Source organism: Myotis nattereri (assembly GCF_964212035.1).
Source record: "Myotis nattereri genome assembly, chromosome: 4".
Classification (NCBI taxonomy): Eukaryota; Metazoa; Chordata; class Mammalia; order Chiroptera; family Vespertilionidae; genus Myotis; species Myotis nattereri.
The window spans coordinates 20,799,276-20,824,168 of record NC_138079.1 but is presented as its reverse complement, the minus strand read 5'-3'; the positions used below and the strand labels follow the sequence as shown (position 1 = coordinate 20,824,168).

General features: G+C 35.5%; 1 protein-coding gene across 1 annotated transcript in view; it reads left to right on the top strand.

Annotated features, from left to right (window-relative positions):
- Positions 1-23,943, top strand: part of CDH10 (cadherin 10) — a 135,569-nt gene extending 111,626 nt beyond the window's left edge. Inside the window, exons 6-12 of the mRNA XM_081089973.1 lie at positions 1,263-1,450; positions 3,041-3,294; positions 8,472-8,608; positions 13,372-13,493; positions 18,632-18,740; positions 20,054-20,305; positions 22,899-23,943. Of these exons, the coding sequence (XP_080946099.1) occupies positions 1,263-1,450; positions 3,041-3,294; positions 8,472-8,608; positions 13,372-13,493; positions 18,632-18,740; positions 20,054-20,305; positions 22,899-23,389 (1,553 nt within the window). The 3' untranslated portion in view covers positions 23,390-23,943. The remainder of the gene's footprint in view (positions 1-1,262; positions 1,451-3,040; positions 3,295-8,471; positions 8,609-13,371; positions 13,494-18,631; positions 18,741-20,053; positions 20,306-22,898) is intronic.
- The last annotated feature ends 950 nt before the right edge of the window (positions 23,944-24,893 follow it).

The window sequence follows — 24,893 nt, the reverse complement described above, 5'->3', positions numbered from 1 at the left end:
AATCTAGAGTATATGTGAAATACAGCCACACCAATGTTTTATTTTCCAAGAAATGATCAACCACAAACCACACCAAATACATCATAAATAAAGGGAAAGTGTAGCAAAATAAATAAACATAATACAGAAGTTGTGAATGATGTGTATAAAAACCCTGCATCCACAATCTAGGGAATAAAGGTTCAATATATAAATTTTGAGGGGCACAGCCCCCCAAACACTCAGCCAATAACGGTGCCATTTTATCAGGTTTGTTTAATTGCATTATGCAGATAATGGGGGGAGGGTGATTTTACATGAAGGAAGTAAATGTAAAAAAATGTAAAGGGGGATGTAGGAAATCAAGTTTTGACAAGAACACTTAGAAAAGTCCAGTTTGAAGAAAAGCTTTCATGGATGTGATTGAAGGAAAAATACATTAGGAAAGATATACTCAGGCAAGTGTTTAAGCATTCTGGACTTCATTATGTATATTAAGGAGAATTGCTTAAGGCTTATGAGCAAGAAGCTGTGATAATCAGAGGTGCTTCAGGTCTATTAATCTGTCAGTAGCCTAGTTCAAGATCAAAAGCTAAGACATAAATCTCATTAGCAGTAGAGGTTGTTCAAGCTGGAAACATATCTATATGCAAGAGGGGATTGGATAAATTCTTGTTTTGCTCTGGAATATAGGGGAGTTTGTCACAATTTAGTGTTTTTATATTGATACTGTGAAGGGCACTTTGTATTTCTCCCACAGACTAACCTTTTGTTTCTTCTGTCACAAATAGAAATAATAAAGAACCAGGATTCTTCTTGATTATGGCTTATTTCTTGAAATTTTGTAATGTTCTGCGGCCAGCAAGCTAAGTAGTATGTAACTAAATACAACATAGGAACAGCAATTAACAAGCATTCACTCCTTATTCTGTAGTTTGTTATAACTACATAAACACACATATGTACATATCTTCACTCAAAGCTGATGTCTAGTTATTTGTGCAAATGCAAAAAAAAGACAAATTGCTAATATGATTTGAGGTTGGTACTCGCTATTCATAATATGAACAAATACCCCAAAGTTCTACTTTTCTCTCCTTAGCCTTTAATTTAATATGATTTTATTATGTGTATTCAACTTATTAATCAGCTATCATCATGCCGTGTTTAAGATTTATAATGTTCTCTCATAACACATTTACCTTTGAATATTCTATTGAGAAATCTCTCTCTCTCTCTCTCTCTCTCTCTCTCTCTCTCTCTCTTTTCTTCATTCTTTGCAGACACCATCCATCTTCGAGTACTTGAATCCTCCCCAGTTGGCACAGCTGTTGGAAGTGTAAAAGCAACTGATGCTGACACTGGGAAAAATGCTGAAGTTGAATATCGAATTATTGATGGTGATGGGACTGACATGTTTGACATCATAACTGCGAAGGACACACAGGAAGGCATCGTAACTGTGAAAAAGGTGCACACCATCAGCATACGTAAACACCCGACCCTAGAAAAGAGAGATTTCAATATGTAGTCTCCACTCATGCATTATCCATTCAGAAATCTCACCATCGTGTTCAAATGTAATTTATACTGTGCATAGTCTGAGAAACATAAAGCCAAAGATCTTGGACATTTTGACCAAATGTTTTCTTTAATGAAACAAGAAACCTGAGATTTCACAAAATTTACAAGGCAAGTTAATATACAAGGTGGGGCAAAAGTAGGTTTACAGTTATTCATATGGGGAAATAACACAATAATTAATACATAATAATACAAGAATAAACTCTGAGTTTCACATACTCACAACTGTAATCTTATTTCTGCCCCATCCTGTATGTGTGATTATATTTCTGAGCCACATTAATAAAAGCCTTCCATAATAATATTTGCTTAAATAAACAGTTAATAGCTAGTAATGTCAATATATTATCACAGTTGGAGGCACAAAAAGTAGCATACCTTCTATCCAGATGTATGAAATAACAATTAAGCTGCTGATAAAAATAAATAGCATGGATTGGGGGATAATTTAGTTGTTCACATTTTCCCTTCTGCTACATAAATTAAACTTTTCTGCCAAGATATGTTTATTAATATGGTTTAAATGTAACTATTTGTTTTTTTATTACAGAGTCAGTACCATCATTATAAGAAAAAATAAGACACAATAAAATTTAGATCCAATGAAATATCCTAAGCTCTCTATGCGTAAAGTGACCACTTAGCACTGGTTAATCACAAACTACCCTGACATTCTATTGCACAGCCCAAGGTACACAAGCGCTTTTAAATGGACAGTAACAGCAAAGGGGAAAGCAGCTTTCTCGTTACTTTTCATGACTGGGAAGTAATAGTCATGCAGGTGGAATCTCATATAGCTGTTGAAAGTTTTATATTAGTCTTCACAATTTCTTAAAGTACGAGGAGCCCATTAAACTGAATAGAAATATCAAAACATAAATTTAAAAAGATAACTGAATTTTTTCTTAGAAAAAATTGGCAATGGCCAACACCTCAACCCCTACCTCCCTCGCCGCCCCCCCCACACACACACAATCTATCAGCCTAATTTTGTCACCACCTTAGGTTTTAATCCTTTCTAATTTTTCCAAGATTTAAAATTTCATTTTCCTATGCTCTAAAGCATCGGTTCTCAGCCTGTGGGTCGCGACCCCTTTGGCGTCGAACGACCCTTCCACAGGGGTCGCCAAAGACCATCCTGCATATCAGATATTTACATTATGATTCATAACAGTAGCAACATTACAGTTATGAAGTAGCAATGAAAATAATTTTATGGTTGGGTCACAACATGAGGAACTGTATTTAAAGGGCCAGAAGGTTGAGAACCACTACTAAAGTATCACACATTGAATATATTAAAAAGTAAATTTGAATCCTATTGATATGTTAACATATTTTAAATTACTTTTATTTATTTACAGTTAATGGACAGCTTAGAACTCAATCATGCTTTTAAAATCATACTGTAACTTGGAAGGAGCATCTACTCCATTTTCCCTCACCCGAATTTCATGGTTTATTTTTTATTAAACAGCCACTTGACTATGAGAGCCGAAGACTTTACACTCTGAAGGTGGAAGCAGAAAATACCCACGTGGATCCACGATTTTATTACCTAGGACCATTTAAAGATACAACGATTGTCAAAATCTCTATAGAAGATGTGGACGAGCCTCCCGTTTTTAGCAGATCCTCCTATCTGTTTGAGGTTCATGAAGATATTGAAGTGGGAACAATCATTGGGACTGTAATGGCAAGGGACCCCGATTCGACTTCTAGCACCATTAGGTAATTATGCATAGGTTTAAGATGAACAAAAACAGAATTGAAGTAAATATAGAGGTCATGAAATTCTATTGAAAGCATTTAATGCACTGAAAGATAAGAGGGCCTCTCAATAAGTTGTACATACGTTGTCTATGTTTTGGGGCAGGTCGTACACAAGTTTCATAGTTCCCTTCAGTTCTAATCATGCTCCTGAGACCAAAACGTATCTTGTATTGTCTGCTTGTCTCTGTAAGGCATTTGTTGCTCTGATCCTTGGTATAGATAAAGGGCACAATTTTACGATTACATCTGTACATTTACAATGCAACTAAATCACATTATTTGTGCTTTCAAGTTCTTAAAGAATATGTGAAATTGAGAGGAGCGGTAACAGTTAAAATATAATTATAGCAATGTTTCAATACAGTTACATTGTGGTGTTAGAAATTCCCCCATACTCCTGCCATCAAAGCAGAAGTGTTTTTTGGTTGTTGTTTGGCTTGATCGACAAATATTAGAACATTCCAGGAAGACAAGAGTAAATGGCACAGTTTTCTAATCCACTCATCTGCTGATGGGCACTTAGGCTGTTTCCAAACCTTAGCTATGGTGAATTGTGCTGTTATGAACATAGGGGTGCATATATCATTTCTGATTGGTGTTTCTGTTTTCTTGGGATATATTCCTAGAAGTGGTATTTCTGGGTCAAATGGCAGTTCCAGTTTTAGGTTTTTTAGGAAACGCCATACTATTTTCCACAGTGGCTGCACCAGTCTGCATTCCCACCAGCAGTGAAGGAGAGTTCCTTTTTCTCCACATCCTCTCCAGCACTTGTCATTTGTTGATTTGTTGATGATAGCCATTCTGACAGGTGTGAGGTGGTATCTCATTGTTGGTACAGGGGGAAAAAGGAGACATATGTACTACTATTTATAATACTTTAAACAATAAAGAATAAAAATAAATAAATAATAAAAGAATAAATGGCAGCCGGAAAACATATGAGATGTGATAAATGCAAAAAAATATGAAAGACTCAAAGTTTTCACTATGTCTTGTATCATTTTAAAAAAGTACAGATGTCTATATAGAACACTCAGCATCAAAATTACTGCTCACTGTAAACTGTTAATCTGTCATGTGTTTTGAACTTCCTGTGCTTCCCTAATTCCCAGCAGGCAGATTTTGCTTGCCCCTTGTTCCATGTGGACCCATCACGCAGGAGTTCACATGGCTGGTGGTTTCCACGTGCCCTGTCCTCTGCCTTCTACATTTGCAGCAGTGGAATCGAGAGAGCCTCTGATTTGATGTGCCCTCTGACTCTGCAAATCTTCAGTGAAGTCATACTTTATATATTAACATTACTATTTGATTTATATAATTTACCCTAATATTTTCTTCTATTCACATACAGCATCACAGGTTACATATTGTCAGAAGAAATGTGTACATAGTAATCACGTAGAACTCCCATCTGCCAGCATCACCTTCCCATAAATGCCTCTTCTCCAATCCATTTATCTTCATTGAAATTGCTGCATTTTTTAATTTTTTTTCCCTTTGAAGCTTTTAAATAACCAATATACACATTTAATCTTCCTCTTTAAATACTTACCCAGCATTTTCTTGGCATAGCTCCCAACTGACATTAACAGGCTGTGCTTTATGTTCCTGATTTTAAAATGACCTTTAAAAAGAAAAGAAATATAATATTTTAAAAGAGTTCAATTTAAATCTAGTTGCATTAACTGGCAAACATAAAGATATTTCTCCACACAATGAAATGAATTTATCATCCTCTTGTTGATTGATAATTATTTTATGTCAAAATATGGCTGTGGATTTTTGAAACAAAAAATAAAATATTTAACCTGGATGCAAGTATTAGGACCAGGAGAAAAGAATCCATTTATGTATCCTATGTGCAATAGAATTAATAACTGCATGGATTATTGACAGAGTCTGTACCATGAAGGTTGTTGTGTACTTGAATTTATGCCACCATGATTTAGAAAATGCAAGTAAACATTCTTGAAAGACCATTGAGGTTAAAATTATTTTTAAAGAAATAAAGTAGCTTTATGAATGCAATGTAATTACAGGATGGATAATATGGATATACTAGAGGCCCAGTGCACAAAAATTTGTGCACTCAGGGGTAAGGGGTCCCTCAGTCCGGCCTGTGCCCTCTCGCAGTCTGGGACACTTCGGGGTGACCACTTGCTGGCTTAGGCCTGCTCCCCGGGGGATTGGGCCTAAGATGGCAATCAGACATCCCTCTGGCAGCCCGGCAGCCCTCGGGGGATGTCCATTTGCCAGTGGGGAGCAGACCTAAGCTGCAGTCAGACATCCTTAGCGGTCCTGAGGAGGCGGGAGAGGCTCCCACCACCACTGCTGTACTGGCAGCAATCAGCCTGTCTTGTGGCTGAGCAGAGTTCCCCGATGTGGGAGCTCACTGACCACCAGAGGGCAGCTCCTGCATTGAGCGTCTGCCCCCTGGTGGTCAGTGTGTGTCATAGTGACCAGTCATTCCCAGTCTTTCTGCTGTTAGGGTCAGTTTGCATATTAACCTTTTACTATATAGGATAGAGGCCTGGTGCACGGGTGGGGGCCAACTGGTTTGCCCTGAAGGGTGATCCGGATCAGGGTGTGGGTCCTGCTTGGGTGCCTGGCCATCCTGGGTGAGGGGCTGATGGCTGTTTGCAGCTGGTCACACCCCCTTCAGGGTGGGGGTCCCCACTGGGGTGCCTGGCCAGTCTGGGTGAGGGGCTGAGGGCCGTTTTCAGGCTGGCGGGTGACTGAAGCTCCCAGCCTCTTTTATTTTCTTTTTTTTTTATTCTGGGATTTATTTACCTTCTATAGCTGTCAGTGGAGCTGAGAGCTGGCTCCAGCTCTGAGGCCAAGGCTGGCTGAAAGCAGGTATCTGGGTTTGTTTAGCTCCTATGATTGAAACATTGTTGCTTCAGGAGCTCAGAGCCAGACCGCAGCAAGCGGGGAACCTTGGCTTCCTCCATCACTGGAGCAAACAAACCTCCTGCTCGCTTCAGCTGCGTGGCTGCAGGCCGCCATCTTTGTTGGCAGTTAATTTGCATATCGCCCTGATTAGCCAATGGGAAGCATAGCGAAGGTATGGTCAATTACCATGTTTGTCTATTATTAGATAGGATTATAAATTGTCATATATTATGGATCTTGAAGTAATAATCAAAGGGATTTAGTTAAAATGTGTTTTGAAAATGATTTTAAAGAGGAAAAGGAAAATTAACACACAATTTGCCAATAGATAATTGAAAAATATAATTATATCAAGTTTGAACATGAACCAGGGTCTCTGTATCTTCAAGATAATTTTACATAGCCCTCTAAATTTTGTCATTATTCCTTTAAACTAAACTACAACAAATAATTAAAACAAAATATGCATTCATAGATTTGGTGAACAAAATGGTGTTTTATATTGATTTACATATTTCAACTTCATGTCATATTTCTATAGAAATAAGGAACCCTATAATTTGCCATTTATGCCAAAGAATGCAACGAATATTTGTGGATCACCATATCATATATTAATGTCTTTCTCAAGGAGTTCTTAGTCTGTTAAGGAAGATGATTCAGTATGAGAAATAATATTCACTGAGTGCCTACTAGACACCAAGTAAGATGGTTGGTGTTTTCATGTTTGACTTCCTGTATGACATGTGAGATGAAATGAATTCCTACTGCAGTGTGTTAAATGACAGAGATGAGTGGTGAACGGTACTTTATGATAGGTGGGGGCAAGTAGATTCTACTTCAGGTAATAATGGAACTCTCCAAGGAGGAAGTAATGTATGTTGTCTTTCAGAAGTAAAAGAATTTTGTCAACTTGGGATAGAATTTGTGAATTATTCCAGATAAAATGATACAGTGCTTTGCTTTATTTGTAAGTGGTAAGATGTTTAGTTTGAATATGAAACTGAATTCATATTATGTTAATAGAAAAAAATGCTAGAATTTACTAAGGAGATTTATAAATTACTGGTATGTTCTATTTAGAACCGATTTAAATAAATTTTCATTGATTTTGGAAAATATTATACAATTTTGGGACACTACAAGGGAAGAGTTTTATGGCACCATTTAATTATTTGTATTATTACTTACAGAACACACTTTAAAACAATATTTCATTAATTTTTCCTTAAAATAAATGAGTTTTGGCTTAGGAAAAGATATGCCATAACTCAATATTACTCCTCATCTTGTCATATTTGTTTTGTTTTGCCTTTTTTAAATATACAGTATTAAATATAACTGGGGGATCATGCTTGTTAATTTAAGAACTGTGAAACATTTGTAAGCCCCTACATTTGTGAAGTGGCAGCAACCAATGAGGGGTAAAGCTGTTTTAAACCTTGACCTACAAACCAAAAAAAATAATGCAATTACCCAAAGTACATCAACCTGATTGATAAACCTGCTGTTTGGCTCTAGAATGATATCCAACACAACGCCTTTAATCAATTTGCAGAATACATATACTAAGGTTTCATTTGATATAAATGTATAAAACTTCTATCCCAAACTTTTCTGTTTTTAAAACATCTCTGGTTAATATGTATACATCTTTCAATGATACGTTCGGTAAAGAAACTGAAGCTACATAGGTAATCAGTCCATGAACTAGAAGATAAAATCATAAATTGTTGAACTACTACTGTGAGGAAACTAATATTGTCTCCAATTTTCTGACTAAGAAAATGATTTTGCTTCTGGGAAAGGTCTGTTGCATTGGCTCCTTATGATAATTCCTCAATAGAATTCTCAATAGCTAGGTAAAGTCAGTTGATAATGTTACCATATGCAATACCAGCAGCTGTTTTGTCAGGAAATACATCAAGGTCAGTTGAATATGGAAATAGATAATGATAATAACAAAATTTAGAAGAATAGAATTAGTATGCAGAACAATTTGCCAATGCATGCATTGAGAAGAGGTGTGTGTGTGTGTGTGTGTGTGTGTGAGAGAGAGAGAGAGAGAGAGAGAGAGAGAGAGAGAGAGAGAGAGATAAATTGATAAAATAATCTGTGTTCTAGATCAATACTATTCCTGAAATTATTATATATCCCTACATCTGTGTCTTTGCATTTTACCGTTTTACCCTACAAACCATCAGTGACACTGCCACCTATTTTTCTTGGCCCTCTATGTTCAGATTTTCCTTGGATCGTCATACTGACCTTGACAGGATCTTCAATATACATTCTGGAAATGGATCCCTTTATATATCAAAGCCACTTGACCGTGAACTATCTCAATGGCACAATCTTACCGTTATAGCTGCTGAAATCAGTAAGATAAATTTTATGAGTACAATATTTAATATATATTTTTTGTTTTAATTTCATATTGAACATAGTTTATTTTTGTTACAAACATGATTTACATTTTAATCTAAGTTTTTAAAAAGTTTCTGAATGCCTATAATTTCATCAGTCGTTTTTATATGTACTAAGTAATAGCTGTGGGTCTAGATAAATTGACATTTTATATTAATTAAATAAAAATCTATAATTGGGAATTAAAGATAGTCTCTGTTAGGGAAATAATATGTATTAGATGTGTTTCATGGACACTATGAATTAGAATCTGTGCTAGCTATTGGATGTATATCATTTAATTTTAACAACAAACATGCAGGTAGATACTTTCTTTTTAAAAATAAGGACACCAAAGTAATTGCAATAATACTAACAAACACTCTGTGCCAGGTATTAGTCTAAGAATTTTAAGTTAATTGTCTCTTAATATTTTTATTGACCTTATTCAACAGAGAAGGAAATACGTTTCCAAGGGTTTTAGGGACTTGCCTAATGCCAGAAGTGTGCGGGGGCCTCCACAGTGTTAACTAGACATGGAAACAGCAAAGCATTAAAATAAGTTTGTGGCCCTCTGAGTGGGAGACACTGAACAATTGTGCATGCCCATGAAACCAGCTCTGTCCACATATGTAAACCTGCTCATGGTTTCTGATTCCTGTCCTATGATGTACATGAAGTAGAGCAACACCTTAACTTCTTTAGAAGCCACACTAATCAGGGTCCTAATCATTGTAAAAAAATGAGCCTATAAATTCCATGTCTGAAATACCACGCTGAATCCACAAACATATACCAAGGTCAAGGTATTTTAAATATCCATTCCAGGATTTGGAAGGCAGAACCTTGGGGCTGAATACCAAGTGTCTCAGAAATGTGGAACTAGGCCAGATAGATCATCAGCCATGAGTGCAAAGCATCAAGATAATAGATTCAGCTCCCTCCTTGAATCTGGCTCAGATATATAGGTTAACGCAATGATCCATTGTTTCCATACAGTGAGTTATAAATGGCTGTTCCTTTTAAGGCTAACAGAAGTTTTGGGTGTTTTTTTTTAGTATTTCTCTAAAGAAAGCTTTTATTTCTATATTTGTCTCCATGTCACCATGGTTAGAAGCACCTGATAGGATCCAATCTGGTCATTCCAGATCCATGTTTGTTTGTCTCTCTGTTGCTTCAAGATCCTTCTTCAAGCCAGTGAGCTAGAAATTGCATTTTCCATTTCAGATACTGTGAGAAATTTAACTTCCAAAGCTAGTTGAAGTAATTATGACTCTGTAAAAGGCTAAGCCAATTACATTCTTTTTTAAAAAACTAAACTTATTTCTTTCCCTTAAATGAATCAATCTATGGAGAAACTGCTGGGAATGTCTACCTGCCAAACCACAAGTAGTCAAAGGCCCATTATGCTGTTCCGGTTATTAATGGGAACGAGGGTAAGAGGGAAACAGCACACAGGAAATTGTTTTCACTAGATTTTAAACACTGGGTTTATGATAACCATGCCATACACCAAGCCCTAAGCAGAGCAGAATGACATAAATGTACTTCTTACCGATGTGTTTCCAGGCCCTTCCTCTAACCGTTTAATTCTACAGTCCACAGCAGTATATCCCATCATATGGCAAGTGCTACTTCAGGTAATTATTTAGTGCAGTATACCATGAATAACTTATCTGCTTCTTCTTTAGAAACTCATTTTAGATACCACGTGAAGAATAAAAATCCTAAAATTAAGGTCACAATCAGGGATCGTAGGACACATCACTGTAGAGACCCACGAGTTCCTCCACCACATCTGAAATTTTAACTATAATCATTGCAACTCGTTCTGAGGACAGTGGAGTAAAGTTTATGCTGAAGGACTGACTTCTTACCTATACCTAGTTCCTTATTAGTGTAAAGTCTTGCCCTAAGCAGATAGAAAAGATGCATCTCTCTAAAGCCTGAGATTGCTCAATAATGATAATGATTTGATTTCCTCTTCTGAGAGATGTGGAAAAGCCTGTGGATACATAGGCACAGATTCATCTTTGGACAGTATTTTAAGATTCTTGACTGCTGATACATTCTTTCTACAACAGACTGCCTTGATGACTGAGAGAGACTCAGGTGGTAAATGCATGCCGCTGTTCTTCAGTGGGCTGCTTCCTCGGAACGCTTAACGCTTTTACTTATACAGAGGCTGCAGCATACGCCAGTAAAAAGGATCAGTGCCAGCACTTTTTAGAATAGGCGACTCCAGGCTTGATGCTTTACAAAGCACATTTCCCCTGTGGATTTAGCTTTTCATTGGAAGAGCCTTGAGTTATTTGTAAAGAGCCCAGAGAGTCTCTACCTACAGGGGGTGGGAAAAGTCGGCTCACAGCTGTGAGCACGGAGTTTACCAAGCTTATTCTTGTATTTTTTTTATTAATTAATTCTTGTGTGACTTATTTGTATTGCAACTGTAAAGGTACCTTTGTCCACACCTGCATTGTTAGAGAGGAAACTGGCATAATAGTGCAGTTTTTTTAGATATGAGACTGTCTCTTTCTCTTGACCCTGTGGCATAGTTAGAAAGTGAATTGCTACTCACAAAAGATTTATTTTTAGGTCAAGACTTTGAAAGAAAAATATTGCTATGTCCACTAACTATGTAAGTAGTTTAATGAGCATGTTCTAGAAGACATGGAAGAATCGCCCCTTCCTGCTCTTCTCCAAGTAACTTTAGAGAGTTGAGGGTTCATATGCAGGCGAGCACTGTACTCTGGGTGTTAACAAATGGTCTAGAAGCAGGAGAGGTGGAGAGTAGTTGAAAAACGTTTTTCTCCTCTCTTCACTTTTCCCCACAGGTGCCCTCTTCAGACCCACATGAATTGTAGGAAAGCTAGTTAAAAGGTTTTATTGTGTGGATGCTTTGTATGGAGAAAGAACATAAGCTCTTAAGTAATGTAAGGAAATGAAGAAGATGTGACTGTGACAATCTTAATACTAATAGTCAATACCAACAAACTGAAACTCTGCTCAGAAGTTTTGTGCATTAACACATCTAATTTTTCAAAAAGCTCTATAAGAAGTTCTATTTTGATTCCTGTTGAGTAAACTGAGGCATTAGAGAGATGGAATAAATTGACCAGAGTCACACAGGACATGGTGGTGGACATGGGAATCAAAGCAACCCTCTGTTGGGCCCCAGGATCTGAACTCTTTCATCACCCGACACAGTGAGAAGTAAAATATGTAGCAATAGATTAGATGAAACTAGATTCTGAGAACTGAACACATGTGGGTTAAAAAGACTGAGGTAAGACTGAGTGTTAAAGAGGGCAGGCCTTTGAAAAGTTCTCTTGAAATAAGAAGGAAAGGTAAATAAACTTCAACATGGATTTAGCATTCAGCCTGCCTGCCTTCATACTATTTCAGCCTTGTAAATGTCCCTGCTGAGTAATCAGTTCTTACCCAATATTTTTAAAAAGTGCTAATCTCTTTATTTTAGCAACATTATAATTACATGGAGAGAAGGGAGAAGAAATACATTCTTTTGAATAGTGACACACTCCCTATTTGCCCATGACAATATATTTACCCTTGTATCTAAAAAATTATTTAGATAAAATTAGAAAGTCACATAATCTAATTTCACTCATAACACATGTTGATAGAGGCCATTAAATAAGATTGCTGCTGTCCCTCAGCTCATCTGCTCTTTGTATGTTTGTTTTGCTTTGTTTTTAGCTAATTATCTCTTTCTCCTTTTATATTGATCTTCAGCTTGAGTTCACCAAAGTTCACACAGAATTTGAACCATATCCAAAGACTGAGGTTTTGATATCACAAAGGTTGATGAATATAACCTGAATTTAAAATGTCAAAATGCTCTCAGATATCAGTACCTAGAATAAATCTATAGTGAAGATAATGTAATTATGATTGATATTAGGTTATTAACCAAGGCTAAGCTTAATAAACATTTCTATTGTAAAATTCCATTTTTTGGAACAATTTTCAAATGCATGTTTTTTATATGAAAATGTTGATGCTCTTGATTTTAGCATTTGTAACAAAATAATAATAATTACAATACTGTATGTTACTACTGAGCTAATTTTGTTACACAGAATTGTGCCTAGATTGTTGAAACAGTTCTAGTAATAATTATACTGATAAAATAAATTTCATTGTAACTTTCTATCTAATTTGTAAAATTAGTAGCTATAGATCAAAATTTCCAAAAAAAGAGTTGAGAGTAGCTATTGGAATACATCTTAGTAATAAAAGTAGACAGGTAAGTTGTAATATAATAGCTACCACTTAGGAGCTAATAACTTTGGGGGCATTACTAATTTATTAAAAAACTACTTCTTCAACTAAAAAAATCAGGAAAGATTAAGTAATATAATGATGTCTAATAAAGCTTTATTAAATATTTGTTTTATACATATATATTTTGATGGCAAACTATATATATATATATATATATATATATATATATATATATATAATGAACTCAATTACACTGCATTGTGCTTTTAAAAAATATTTTCCAAAATAATAGTACACTTGAGTCCAATAATAACTGAATTCATGACTATATAATTAGGCTCTTAGTAATTGTCTTTATTGCATTTGCTCATTATGTTAGTAGAATTGCCCCGATGCTTATTTGTGCGTGAGCACTTAATCCACAGATGCTTATATAAATAAATATAGTGCAAACTGTGTCTTTCTAAACAAATGTTTCTTTCCCTTTTCTAGATAATCCCAAAGAGATGACCCGTGTGGCTGTTTTTGTGAGAATCTTGGATGTTAATGACAATGCCCCACAATTTGCTGTCTTCTATGACACTTTTGTGTGTGAAAATGCCAGACCAGGACAGGTGAGTACTCCTAGGGATTAAGCATAGGAAGATTTTTAACGGCATGATTAAATGTTTTCTTTTCCCAATCTTGAGAGGAATGAGAAAGTGGAGATAAAAACAAAAACAAAACACACACTCATTTAAAGTGCCAGTAATATAATTAAAAACAAACAAAAATGCTGATGTTTTTAAGGTTGAAGATGTTATAAGTAACAGTAAATTTCTAATGTATACAGGATGTTATCATTGCCACAAAAGTTAAATTGTAAGAGTAAATAACTTTAGATTCTTAAAAGTTCAATAACAAAAACAGATTAAAAAGCAAACAAAGGAAAACCTCTGATATTCCATTAGATAAATATTGGAAACTGATAGAGAGATGGGAAATAAAAGTTGGGAAAAACACAGACAAATGCATGGGATTGGCAAAACATTTCATCAACTTTTCAATGTCTGCAAACACGGTTTTGAAGTGGGGCTGCAGAATTTTCTCCTTACCTTTGCACTTGCATTTCATCATGATAACAACACATAAACTGCTTAATGACTTGGTTTTCACCCTTTAAAACATTCTTCCTGCATCAGCTTTGTTTATAACTCTTTATGCCTTGTCCTCAGTGGACTCATTTTGTTCTCTGCAAAGCTCCAGCATATATGGCTGGAAGAAATGCTCTTAATTGGTTTAAGTGCTATCTTCACAGAAGGAAGCTGCATGTTATAAATAATAATTGGGCATCAAATTTGTTTCACTAAAGAAAGAGGAACCATCATAGAACTATATGGTGTTTTGACATCATTTGATGCTCTTTATAGACATCAATGCCATGGTTATCTTTTTATGTAAATTATTTTGTGGAATAACTGAGATACTTCCTTCTGAAGATTGTAATAGGGATTCAATAGCCTGTGTATTGTTTGAAATGGTAAATTGTTCAATATGATTTCTTTTTTTAATTTGAAAGTATTATGGAAATGTGTAATTTGAAATGTTTAAGTGACTTAGCTACTTCCGACCTACTTCTTAATGAAACAGTGTGTGCCCTAAAAATACCATCCCCAATAGTCCTCTGCTTGCCAGGCTCAGCATGATATAAGCTGAAGCTTTTTCTCTAATAGATAAAATACCCACTTAGCAGTTGCTGCAGACATTGCTTCCTCTATGGTTCTTTTATTTGATTTGCAAGAGATATCTTTTCAGAATATTTGAGTCATTATAAATACTTATTTACAAATGTATTCAAAGTATACAGACCAACTGTATACCAATTGCTTTCTTTCTTTTTTTAAAAATATATTTTATTGATTTTTTACAGAGAGGAAGGGCGAGGGATAGAAAGTTAGAAACATTGATCAGCTGCCTCCTGCACACCCCCTACTGGGGATGTGCCCGCAACCAAGGTACATGCCCTTGATCAGAATTGAATGTGGAACCCTTGAGTCCGCAGGCTGACGCTCTATCCACTGAGCCAAACCGGTTAGGGCCCAATTGCTTTCTTTTTCCATTTTTTGACTTTATCTAGCTCAGTGACCTTATATTTTTGGACTTTAAATAGCAATTGGTATACAGAAGGAAAATATAATCAAATCAAAGATGATTTTAATAAAAAGTAAGTTAGCCAATTTTTATGAACATGATAGGAACAACATGATTAATAAATTTTGTCTAATTGGCTGCATGTGTAATAGTCTGTCATGGCAGTTATTTATATTTTTTTATTTTTAAGATTTTTTACAATTGATCTTTAGAGAGATAGATAGAAAGGGACACAAAGAGAGAAACATCAATGTGAGAGTGAAACATCAGTCAACTGCCTCCTACACACGCCCTACTGGGGATCGAACCCACAACCCTGATATGTGCCACAACCAGAAATTGAACTGGCAGCCTGTTGGTGCATGGAATGACACCCAACCAACTGAGCCACACCGACCAGGGCTCATGGCAGTTATTTTTAATAAGATCAGTTTAGTAGATGTCATTTTGGTCTCATAGACTTAAACATTGTCGCTTGAACTAAACTGTTAGATATTCTATAATGGAATTCTAGGTTATGACATCCCAGCAGGAAAAAATCAAAAGGTTATTTGGTAAAGTCCTTCTTCACTGATCCTTCCTTGAAATTCATTTGTTAACTTTGTCTTTTATCTTCCAAAGAAGTAAGAGCTATGTTAGGACTTCTGTATTTATGGAGTATTTCAATCCACTTAATACTCCTCTGAAGTAAGTGTTCCTTAAGAGGAGCATTTAGAACAACAACATGGGAAATAATTTCATTCATTTGGTGTTTGGACAAAATGAGAAGACAAAAATAAAGCTGACTGCCACCTGCAACCACTTTCTTGCCTATTCCTTGCTGTAAGGGTAGAAACCTATCCCCCGCCCTCCAGCCTGGGAAATGATATAGCTTAGAATTGATGTAGTATTAATATTTAATATTCCCTTCTTTTTTCTGAACTAGGCCACTTGATTTTCCCTTTTTTTTTTTTCCATTTCCAAAACAGGGTAGGAACCTTAGGAGAGAGGAGAAGAGAGGACATGCTATTTTTCTTTTTATATATTTTTTCCTCACACTTTCAGTCAATTAACATATTTTAACAATTTTTAATCTCTATGGGAAGGAAATAGCATTTCAATCTCATAGGAGAATTCCCAGGGAGTCTCCCCAGGGAGGAATGCTGCTTACATTACCCATCAATAGTATCTAAACTCCAGGCCCTCTCAAACCCAAAATATCATACATGTATAGTTTAAACAATGTTTAGTTCCTTCCCTAACAACTGAGAAAGTATCCGTATACTAGAACAAAGGGAGTTTTTTCATCAACAGAAATTGATACCATTGTAATTAGCTTGTTATTAATAATAACAAAGGGGCAAAAGGAGGCCAGTCATTATAAGTGTGGCCATTTGGGCAGCTTCACCAGGAAGCTGCTGTTTCACTCCTCCGGGAATCACCTGCCCATTCCCTGCAGATCACTGGGGGAAGGGACTGGACAAAGCAGAAGATAGATGCATGTACAGTAAAGTTGGGGATGGAGGGAAGATGATGCCTGTCAGTCATACCTGGGGACAGAGGTCCTTGGCTAGAGGGGCAGGGCCAATGAAAGCCCCCCAAATAATCCCCTAGTCTCTGTGTGGCTCTTGGCCATTGGTGCTCTTATGGCTCTCTTGCACTTGCCCATGACCCACGGCTATGCAGACCCCACAAGCAATGGGCTGATGGGCTGCAGTAGGCAACACAAACTAACCTAGTCTGATGCTGGACTAGACCTGTGCTATACTTCTATGGTGAACTGAGGGAAATGAAACTTTGGAAACTCAGGGTGTAACTCCTCAGAAATAAAACTTTCTACAATATCTCATCCTCCATGGGGGCCTCAAGAGCTTCTCATTCCACTGGCACCCCAAGGACCCCAGTTCCACAGACAACAAAACTATCAGTCTTTCCAAAATTAAAATGTAGTGACCAGTTTTCTAACTTTAAACATCTTAAGATCCATTCATCATCCTACACTCCATTATAGTTTGATCACTACAATACCTTGCAAGTTGATTTAAGGTTATTTTAGAATAGCCCAGTGAAAATGTAAACAAGTTATATAACTGGTAAGGAGATAAAATATAAGTGACGTATCTGTGTCTGTTTTTCAAGTGCTTAAAATGAATACTAGACATCATTAGAATATTTCCCCTAATTGTGGCAACCTCGTTTTTTGAAAGTGGGTCAAAATGAATTTATCATCAGTAGAAATAAAATAGTGAGTGTTAGATAGAGAAAGAGAAAATAGTTTTATCTGCTTCTTGTTGCCAACTTCTGATTTCTATCAAAATACTTTATGGTAATATACCAAAACAAAATATTGTGATTGTTTAATGTATGACTGGAAAAGTAAAGGAAGACTAGATTTAAAAGTAAATGCTGGATAAGGAGAAGTTGGACACTAGAAGCCAAGTTGTGTTTCAAAGAAAAACAAATGTGAAAAGGAAGTACATGCTTCCATCTGCAATAGAGTATTGGGGTCATAAAGATATATTGTAATTTGATATAGATTTCTGACATGTGATTCTATCTTATTTGTGTTGTTAATATTAGCTTCACTTATTTCCTTCATAGCATTTAATGAAGATGTACCAGTGAACCACTGATTTTAAAATCTACAATGCTACTATATTTTATTACAATAATACATTTTAATGTAGAATTCTTAAGTAAATGTTTATCATTTCTTACAGATACATGTAAAAATGTGTCTTTTTTTTTTCTCTGAAATATATTCTTTTGGTCCATAAATGTGAGAGATCATAGTTTTTATTTAAAAGATCATTAGCTCTACTTTCACATTCTCTGTGTGTTAACCTATTAATCTTAGTGAATTTTTATTAGTCCATATTTCTTGATATGTTATTTCATTTATGTCAATTTTTCCTAACCTAATTTTTAGTATAAATCATGTTCAAAGCAATGACATGATTATAATTTAAGGTGGAAATTTTTCTACTTTGTTAGCAGGTAGATTCTTCTGTTGTCTCTTATTGCAGAAAAACCAGAGTTGGCCCTTTTAATATAACCATTCCCCATAGTATGAATATGTTGAATTTTAAAAACATACAATTTTATAGACAGTACAAATGTAGTGAACTGTTACTATTAAAGTAGTTAATAAAATATTTGTGCTTCCTTTTTTAAAAAGTATGTATCATTTTGTCTATAAAATCTCTACATTTTTAATAGCTTTTGATTTACTTTGTTGAGGAGGAAAGTCATAATCAAAATAAATTAAAAAATATTTTCCTACATTAGATATATCTTTCCAGATCAATGTTTAAATATATATGAAATAACCTACTTACTTCAAATCCTATGTCTAAATGATAACATTGCCAAGAATGTAATATTACCATGTGTTATTTTTAAGGAATGGATAATATTTAAGAAAATTTGAGAGGGAGAGAGAAAAAAAGATAGAGACTTTGTTAAAAATAAAAGTAATAATAAAAATGATGAAATAATTCAAATAAAGATAAATGCATGAGAAAGAAAGTCAATTGTCTTTAAAACATTTTAGACAAAACTGGATGTCAAAAAGTTATGTAGTATAAGGCGTATAATACCCATGGAAGTTTGAGAAATATGCATTTTTCTCTCTTTTTTGCAGCTCATACAGACTATTAGTGCAGTAGACAAAGACGACCCTTTAGGTGGACAAAAATTTTTCTTCAGTTTAGCTGCTGTCAATCCAAACTTCACAGTACAGGACAATGAAGGTAAACTGTAGAATCTATTCATTGTGATTTTGGGTGACATTAACAAAAAATTTCACCCAAAGTACCAGTAACCATATACATAATGTATTAGCTTATTTGATCTGTTTTACAAAATTTTGTTTTTATCAAATATTTAATGAAATACTATGGTAATTTCTTTACTCTCTTAAATTTTATAATAATGAAATATGTGAAAAAGTCTCTATATGAGTCTTAATTAAAAAATTGAATCTTGAAAACAATAGCAAGACTGGAAATAATCAGTTCCCCTAATAAAAAGGACAGGACACAACAAAAGGAGTGAGAAGAAAGAGAAATAACCTTAACTTGTCATTGATCAGCTTCCTCCTGCACACATCATATGGGAATAGAGCCCTAAACAGGAATTGAACCATGACCTGGTTTATAGGACGATGCTCAACCACTGAGCCACACCAGCCTGGCATTGTGAAGGGATTGAATGCAAAAGAGTAATTGCAAGGGCAAGATATACTGTTCTCCTGCATAACACATGAATTTTATAATGTCTCTGTGGTCAAAAATACTGTGGTACTATATTTACAAAAAAGGTATACAGCTTTTTTTGAGAATATGTATGGTAATTAGTCTAGTCTAAATACAAGTATGTAGTTAGAACTTTTCTTTCCTTCATAAATCTGTTAAACTAATTATAGGAAAAGGGAGGGGTTTAAGAAAGGTCAGCATCCCACTACCTGCTATGTCTATTAGACACTAGACATTGTCTTTGAGCTACACCAATACTTTGAGTTATGCAGTATATTCATTTTAATGGGTGGAAATCAAAATTCAAAAATATTGATTGGGACTCATAAACTTATTGACTACATTGTTGATTTTAAAAGTGCAACTGTTCTGAAATTTTATCCAATCTTATTTCTGCATGAATATTGAATTAATGTATTGTGTGTGTGTGCGTAGACACACATGCTCATTTGTAAATAAGAAACCTTTACTAAGATTTTTTTTTGCTTGGTATGCGTATTTGTTTCTGAAAACTATGCTATCATCTATGTAGTCTTGATAAATGATTCACTTACAAAAATTCACTGTTTTGAAAACATCTAAGAATTATTTGAAAATCTAATATATAAACAATCATATTATTGGATTCCTCAAACTATTTTATCTTATATTTTTATTTTAATTGCATTGCATACAATTTATAGGAAAATTGATGTTAAGTTTTATATTTCCCATAAACATTGGTTTATTTATATGTTAAAACCATGCTGATCAGGATGATCTGTTTTTACTGTTCCAAGTCTTTTGTAATATTTTAACATTTACTTTAGATAATACTGCCAGAATTCTAACCAGAAAAAATGGATTCAATAGACATGAAATAAGCACCTATCTCTTGCCGGTGGTGATATCAGACAATGATTACCCAATCCAGAGCAGCACGGGCACGCTGACCATCCGCGTGTGCGCATGCGACGGCCAGGGCAACATGCAGTCCTGCAGCGCCGAGGCCCTGCTGCTCCCCGCCGGCCTCAGCACCGGCGCCCTGATCGCCATCCTCCTCTGCATCATCATCCTGCTGGGTAAGAAAGAGGCTGCGGAGAAATTCGATTGCTTACTTTAATATACCTGCAAGCAAGAAATGTTGCTATTAAAATACATTCCCCAAACCAACCCCAATGTTTTAGATATGAGTTATCCAGGGAATATTGCTTATATTAATATATTTTACCTGATCAGAGTTATTAGCGTCCTTTGTTTTTGTTTTAATAATGAAACTGAAAATCAGAAATGTTCAAAACGTTTTCTAAGGTTGCACCGTTTCTGAGTGGCTGAACCAAGGCAAGGCTATGGGTTAGTCACTGTATGTATAATTTTTCAGTACGTCTAAAGTTTATTTCCACCCTTTTTATGGCTGGATGGAGGTCTCACTATCTTACCTCTTCACTGAAATAATGTTCAAATAGTTTTTTTTACCTGGTTCACTTGTTCATAAAAAATAAATAAATACTGGATTTTATAACCTAGAGCAAATTGATTTTTAACTGCTTTTGAATTAAGAATCAGGTTTAAATTACTCTGTAATTGCATTATCTTAAAACTATGTGAGTATTTCTGTGTCCCTAATCAAAAACACTGTGCCTGATATTTTAAGAAGCAGTGAAATGAAGTTGGATTTTGGAGCCAATCTTAGTAAGTTTCATTATCCTCATTATTAGACACCCCCCCTTTTTTTTTTTTGCTGGGTAAGATTATTTGGTTGATAAACAACCTGAAGTTTAAATTTTTTAAGTCAAAATTCATATGTGTGTATGAATACATAAATTTGGGCAAAACAGATGTCATATTTTCTCCCAAACTTGAAGAATAAATATATTTGTTCTCTAGGAAGTATCCTAATTTTTTAATAACTTTGAAGGTCAAAAATGTTTACCAATGGATTAAGTTTTTCTTTTTTGTTGCATTAAAAAAAGTCTCCTGTTTGCTCTCTTACACAAGCTTAAAGGCAAGTAGTCTGACATTCTATGTCAATAAGGGGAAACATAACTTAATACTATAATTGTCTTTGTCAGTTTGGACTGCTATAACAAAACACCGTGACTGGTAGCTTAAATCACAGAAATTTAATCCTCACAGTTCTGAAGGCTGAAATCCAAGTTCAAGGCACTGGCAGGTTCTGTGCTTGGTTGAGGGCATACTTCCTACTTTGCAGATGACTATCTTTTGTGTCTTCACGTGGAGAAAGCAATGATCTCACCTGTGTCTAATCCCACTCATGGGCGCTTCACTCCTGTGACTCAGTTACCTCCCAAACACCTGATCTCCAAATCTCATCACATTGGGGATTTAGGTTTTAAAATGCATTTGGAGAGGACACATTCAGTTCATAACTAATAAATTCCATATTCTTTAAATCTTTGTTATAAGAAGCTAAATACAAAGATATTTCTTCAAACATATGCCTGGTAACATATTTATCCTCCCTTTCCTCATCTAATTGAATTTGCCTCTGTTTCTTCAAATCTTCATTTTAAAGGATCATGACCAAATTGAGGATGGGAAACTAATACAACCAGACAGAATTTGATATTACCTATATTCTACTTTTATGCCATTATTACTAGTATGATTTAAATTATTATTACTCATACCTTGTTCTGGAACTAGGGATACACATTGAGTGATACACATTTCTACTTATGGACTACACTTAAGATGCATCTAGCCAAGGTTTTTGTAGTTAATTCAATGTATTAATTCTTTCTTTGCCATCATGTGATCCAACAATTATTTTTGATCTCATGTGTGATATATAGTTCCATGGAAAACTTCATGATTTCTAAACTAATGATGTCTAAGTAATGTGGCCATTTTTCTCCCCATAGCAATTAAGGTCTTTTTTTACAATGTAAGGAAAAAAAATCTGTGCAAATCCACCAGTAAAGCTATTTAACAGAAACCAGTATTCCATATCTTGTGAAAAATGCTGCCTTTTAAAAAAAAATTCTTTTATTGGTTTCAGAGAGAGGAAAGAGAGGGAGAGAGAGAAACATCAATGATGAGGGAGAATCATCAATTGACTGCCCCCTGCATGCCCCCTACTGGGGATCAAGCCCACAAGCCCCTCACATGTGCCCTGACTGGGATTCAAACTTCTGGTTCATGGATTGATGTTCAACTACTGAGCCACACTGGCCGGGCAATGCTGCCTTTTTATAATAATGTATAAGTATGTGAAAAACGTAGACATATTTTTGCCCTTCTTAATTGTTTCAATTTAAGCTGAATTTAATGTGTCAATTTTAAAAATATAGCACCTATGTCACTTTTTAATGCAAAGTATAAATAATGTCTCTACAATCAACAACTATCTTTAAACACTTCTTAGCAAGATAAAATAAGCCACTGGATTTGGGAAATTGTTTTAAAAATAAGTTAGACACTTAAACTCTACCCATCCTAGCTAAATCCGTTAATACCCTCCCCCCACCCCCCCACCCCCCCCCCCCAAAAAAAAAATTGATCAAAAAGTACAAAATTAATCTTAAATTCTAACCTGTCCTGGAAAACCCATCACTTAAACTCCTTTGTATCCCTACCACTCCACTCGTTCTGTATATGGTGTCGTAGCTGGATCTTTGATGTATCTTTTTTTTTTCTCTCTCTCTCTCCAAGTGATAGTAGTACTGTTTGCAGCTCTGAAAAGACAGCGGAAAAAAGAACCTCTGATCTTGTCTAAAGAAGACATCAGAGACAACATCGTGAGCTACAACGACGAGGGGGGCGGAGAGGAGGACACCCAGGCCTTTGATATCGGCACCCTGAGGAACCCCGCAGCCATCGAGGAGAAGAAGCTGCGGCGAGATATCATTCCGGAGACTTTATTCATACCCCGAAGGACTCCCACGGCGCCAGACAACACGGATGTGCGCGATTTCATCAATGAACGGCTGAAGGAGCATGATCTCGACCCCACCGCGCCTCCCTACGACTCGCTGGCAACCTATGCCTACGAAGGGAACGACTCCGTGGCGGAATCTCTGAGTTCCTTGGAATCAGGTACCACTGATGGAGACCAGAACTATGATTTCCTCCGGGAATGGGGCCCTCGGTTCAACAAGCTGGCGGAGATGTATGGTGGCGGGGAAAGCGACAAAGACTCCTAACCTCGGGTATATATTCTGTTCAAACAAGAGGAAGGCACTTGGCCAACACCGTCTCCACTTCACAGTATTCGACATCCAGGAGAATTTTCCTGCCACTCAGCACAATTTTTTCCCCATTTGCTTTTTAAATTTGTTCGTTAATCACATTAATTCTTTCCTGTAGGATGTCTCATGGAATATATACGGCATTTTATTTAATCACTTCCAAGAGCCAAAGCTATGGAAATTCAGTGGTGTCCATTTTAGAAATAAAAGATAATTTCAGAACCGTGAACAGGAATAGTTCTCCCTTAAGCAACCTCACAAACAAGCCGCTTCTGTTAGATACATGCCCTGCCCTTGCAAATGAAGCTTTTAAAAAAGGTGAAGACAAATGTTAAGGTATATCCTGTTCTGTACATTAAATTAAATGTACATGTGGTGTTAGTAGGTGTGATATGCAACCTGGTATACAAAACGTTTGTGCAATTTCATTTCATCAAATTCTATCTGCTAATGTTTTATATTTATATTTTTGTATTTATTTTTAAAAAATAAACCAGTTTTTACAACTACATTGTCTCCAGCTTCTTTTTTTCCTAGGAAGAAAAGGTTTCCCATGGGCTAAATATCTTGGTACAAAATTACATGGAACACAGGTAAGAATACAAAGTCTTTATCATTGCTGTTTAGAGCTCTGACCAAATTAATATGATGTAGGGAAGGATCCTTTTTCCATTGAGTTTTGTTATGCCGAGATATGTGAATTAAAAGTAATAATCATTTTTAGACCATTTAAAAAATTCCCATGGAAGCAAATTTAGAACATGGACATCCTTATGCTGAATATTCCAAAATGCCAGCAATGCACTTACTTCGTTTTGTACATATCCACTAAAATAATGTCTGAAAGATTAAAACATTTATTTTTGTAAGACATTTTTGCTGTTGAGGTTCATAGGCAATAGAGTTCAGATGGATTTCAGGCTGAAATAATCCTTTAATGGAAAATATATTCACCTCCCAGGGTGACTTGGAAAATGCCTACTAATGAGAGTAGTAATGCTGAATATTCTAGTAACAGAGAGCATTGTAATTATATCAAATTTTCAAAAATACATGGCATATTTATTTATTTGAAAAAAAGTCCATTTTTGTGTCAATGAATGATTTAATACAAAGCAAACAATAACAACAACAAAAGTCAAACTGGCAGTTGATTATTCAGAGATCCTGAGATCTTAAGGCCAACTGATTCTAACTTATCCCTTCTTTCACAAGCTCCAAACGTGTTCATTTATAAATCATTTGGGAACACTTTGCTGGACCGACACTAAGAAGTCGCATGAAGAAGTCTCATTCCCTGATAAGTTTATCGTAAACAACACCAAGGAATCGTGTTCTCTCTAATTAGTGAGACTGCTATGCTTCTGGAGTGAGTCAGAGTGCGATATTGACATATCCTTAATGCAGAATTAATTATTTCCATCTCCTTGAATGATTTTCTTTCTCCTAACTTCCCGGC